This window comes from Eimeria necatrix, genomic scaffold (genome assembly GCF_000499385.1).
Source record: "Eimeria necatrix Houghton genomic scaffold, Enh_scaff1874, whole genome shotgun sequence".
Classification (NCBI taxonomy): domain Eukaryota; phylum Apicomplexa; class Conoidasida; order Eucoccidiorida; family Eimeriidae; genus Eimeria; species Eimeria necatrix.
In genome coordinates, this window is record NW_013652521.1 from 1 (window position 1) to 2,617 (window position 2,617).

The 2,617-nt window shown below is 55.3% G+C and overlaps 2 protein-coding genes across 2 annotated transcripts; both read left to right on the plus strand.

Moving 5' to 3' along the window:
* Positions 1-343: 343 nt before the first annotated feature.
* Positions 344-1,125, plus strand: ENH_00024030 (hypothetical protein; the record flags this gene model as incomplete). Its single annotated transcript, XM_013579721.1, has 1 exon — positions 344-1,125. A coding segment is annotated over one exon (782 nt), but the record flags the coding sequence as incomplete, so codon positions are not given.
* A 990-nt stretch (positions 1,126-2,115) lies between these two features.
* Positions 2,116-2,277, plus strand: ENH_00024040 (hypothetical protein; the record flags this gene model as incomplete). The annotated part of the gene is made up of 1 exon (XM_013579722.1): positions 2,116-2,277. The coding sequence occupies one exon, from the start codon at positions 2,116-2,118 to the stop codon at positions 2,275-2,277; it is 162 nt and encodes a 53-aa protein (XP_013435176.1).
* Positions 2,278-2,617: the final 340 nt, after the last annotated feature.

The window sequence follows — 2,617 nt, forward strand, 5'->3', positions numbered from 1 at the left end:
GTCGGGGCCCCCTTGCGCCCCAGTGGGGCCCTAAAGAGGGGCCCTCAGAGGCAGGTGGGGGCCCCAGGGGCCCCTCGGGGGGCCCTTCTTGGGGCCCCCCTGGAGGCCCCTTTGGGGGGCCCCCTGGGGGCCCCCCTGGGGTCTTTGGGGGCCCCTTTAGGGCCCCCAGGGGCCCCCCGGGCTGTGGGCGCTTTTAGATTTATTGGGTTCTGGAGGCGGCGCGAGGCTGAGCTGCTGCTGCTGCTGCAGCAGCAGCAGCAAGAAGCAGCAAAGCAGCTGGCAGCAGGGGCCCTCTGGCACATTTGGAATCCCCCAGGAGTTGTCTTCACTTCCCGCAGGTAAGGGCCCCCAAGAGCAGCAGCAGCAGCAGCAGCAGCAGGGAGAGCAGCAGCAGCAGCAGAAGACGCTGCAGCAGCAGAGGCAGTAGCAGCAGCAGTAGACGCTGCGGCAGCAGCAGCAGCAGTAGCAGCAGCAGAAGCAACAGGCAACAGCAGCAGCACAAGCACGCGCACACGCACAGCCACACAGCAGCAGCAGCAGCAGCAGCAGCAGCAGCAGCAGCAGCAGCAGCAGCAGCAGCAGCAGCGGCTCAAAGACGCCATTGACCTTCTGCGCAGCAGCGCAAGGGGGCCCCCAACCTCTCCAGAGGTGCTTTTTGATTTCATAGATGTGGGGCCCCACAGCCCCCTTGGGGGCCCCCCAGGGGGCCCCCAGGGGGCCCCCCTGGGGGGCCCCCCGGGGGGCCCCCAAGGGGGCCCCCTGGGGGGCCCCCAAGACCTGCAGCTGCGGCCTGACGACGCGTGGCTGCAGGGCCTCGCTGTACCCTATACTGCTTGTCTCTGTGGGGGCCCCCCAGTGTCTGCTGCTGCTGCTGCTGCTCCTGCTGCAGCAGCAGCAGCAGGTGCTGCTGCTGCTGCTGCTGCTGCTGGTGGAAGATTTGAAATGAAGCTGGCCACTGGGGCCTCAATTCGCATCGTGGGAGAGAGCAGCAGACAGGGGGGCCCCCTGGCAGCAGCAGCAGCAGCAGCAGCAACAGCAGCAGCAGCAGCAGCAACAGCAGCAGCAGCAATTCAGGTCCTCTGTGTTTTATGCTGCTCTTGTCCGCAGAGAACCCAGGCTGCCTAACTTCCGCTTCAAACCCTAAACCCTAAACCCTAAACCCTAAACCCTAAACCCCCGAGCTGAGACTGGGGCCTTTTCCTTTGAGGGCCTAGGGTTTGGGGCTCCGCGTGCTGCTGCTGCAGCACTCAGCTGCTGCAGCAGCTAGGGCTGCAGCTGCTGCTGCAGCTAGCTGCTGCAGCGCTCAGCTGCTGCTGCTGCAGCAGCTGCTGCACTTATCTTTAGGGTTTGACACTTTTGAGTTTCCCTCCGGCTTCATCTGTCAGCCTTAGGCTTTCTTTCGTTTGATCTGGAGAATTCAGTTGCCGAGGGTTTAGGGTTTAGGGTTTAGGGTTTAGGGTTTAGGGTTTAGGGTTTAGGGCTGGGACGGCGCTGCGCCTTCTGGCTGCTCTACGATTAACGATTAAATGAAAATGAAACGAAGTTAAATGAAATAAAACCCTAAACCCTAAACCCTAAACCCTAGGCTTGCCGTCAAGTGCCCTCTTGCCTTCCTTTCCAGCTAAACCCTAAACCCTCAGGGTTTAGGGTTTACACCCGTCGATTGTGCAGAAAGCACTGCAGCAGAGAACAGCTGGCAGCCGTCTTTGTTGCTGCGGCACATTTTGAATCCTTTATTGTTTTATTATTTTATTCATTTTATTTATTTTATTAATTTATTTATTTTATTTATTTTATTTATTTTATTTGGAGTTCAATTTAAGAACTAATAACAAAGAGGCGACCCCTGCTGCTGCATGCGAAGATCGCATGCAGCAGCAGCAGCTGAAAATGCGGACTTTGGAATTTGTCTGTCTTTTGAAAATAAGAACTTCGAGTTTGAAATACCATTTCATCTTTTTGATATTTCAATTCCGAATTTGAAGTACCATTTCCTCTTTGGGGAGCTGAGGCCAGAGGTCTCAGGCGCAATCGAGATTCAACTTGCCTCGAATTCCCTCCCTGCTGCTCCCTGGCTGCAGCTCTTGTTCTCAAAACGGAAGAAAAGCTGCAAAAATGGAGGAGGCGAAAAAGCGAAAAGTCAAAAGGGGAAAAAGTGGCGTTCGAGGAACGGGAATAATGGCGAAGGTGGGCGGGGTTGCGAGGTGTCTGTACACTCCGTCGCGCGCGCGAAAAAGCGGGAAACTTGCACGAAAACGAACACTTTTTGGCGTTTAGAGCACACCGTTGCATTTGAAATTGTTTAATTGTTTGGAAAATCCCAAAGATCGGGTCTGAGGCCTCTGATTCCGCAAAATATCGCCTTTTTCCTGTTTTCGACAGAGGCGAAAACTCGAAGTCGGAAAAAGCTGCAAAGGCGTCATCTTGACCTTCAACCGACAACCTCAAGAAGCCTGCACGGAATTTTTGAACATTTTAGACCGCGTGAGTTCAAAAGTTCTTTCTTTGCTTTCTTTGTTTGCACTTCCCTCTTTTGCTGCTGCAGCAGCTGCTGCAGCAGCAAAAGAGGGAAAGTGCGCCTTCTGCCGGGTCCTTAACTCCCATTTGAATTTCTAAT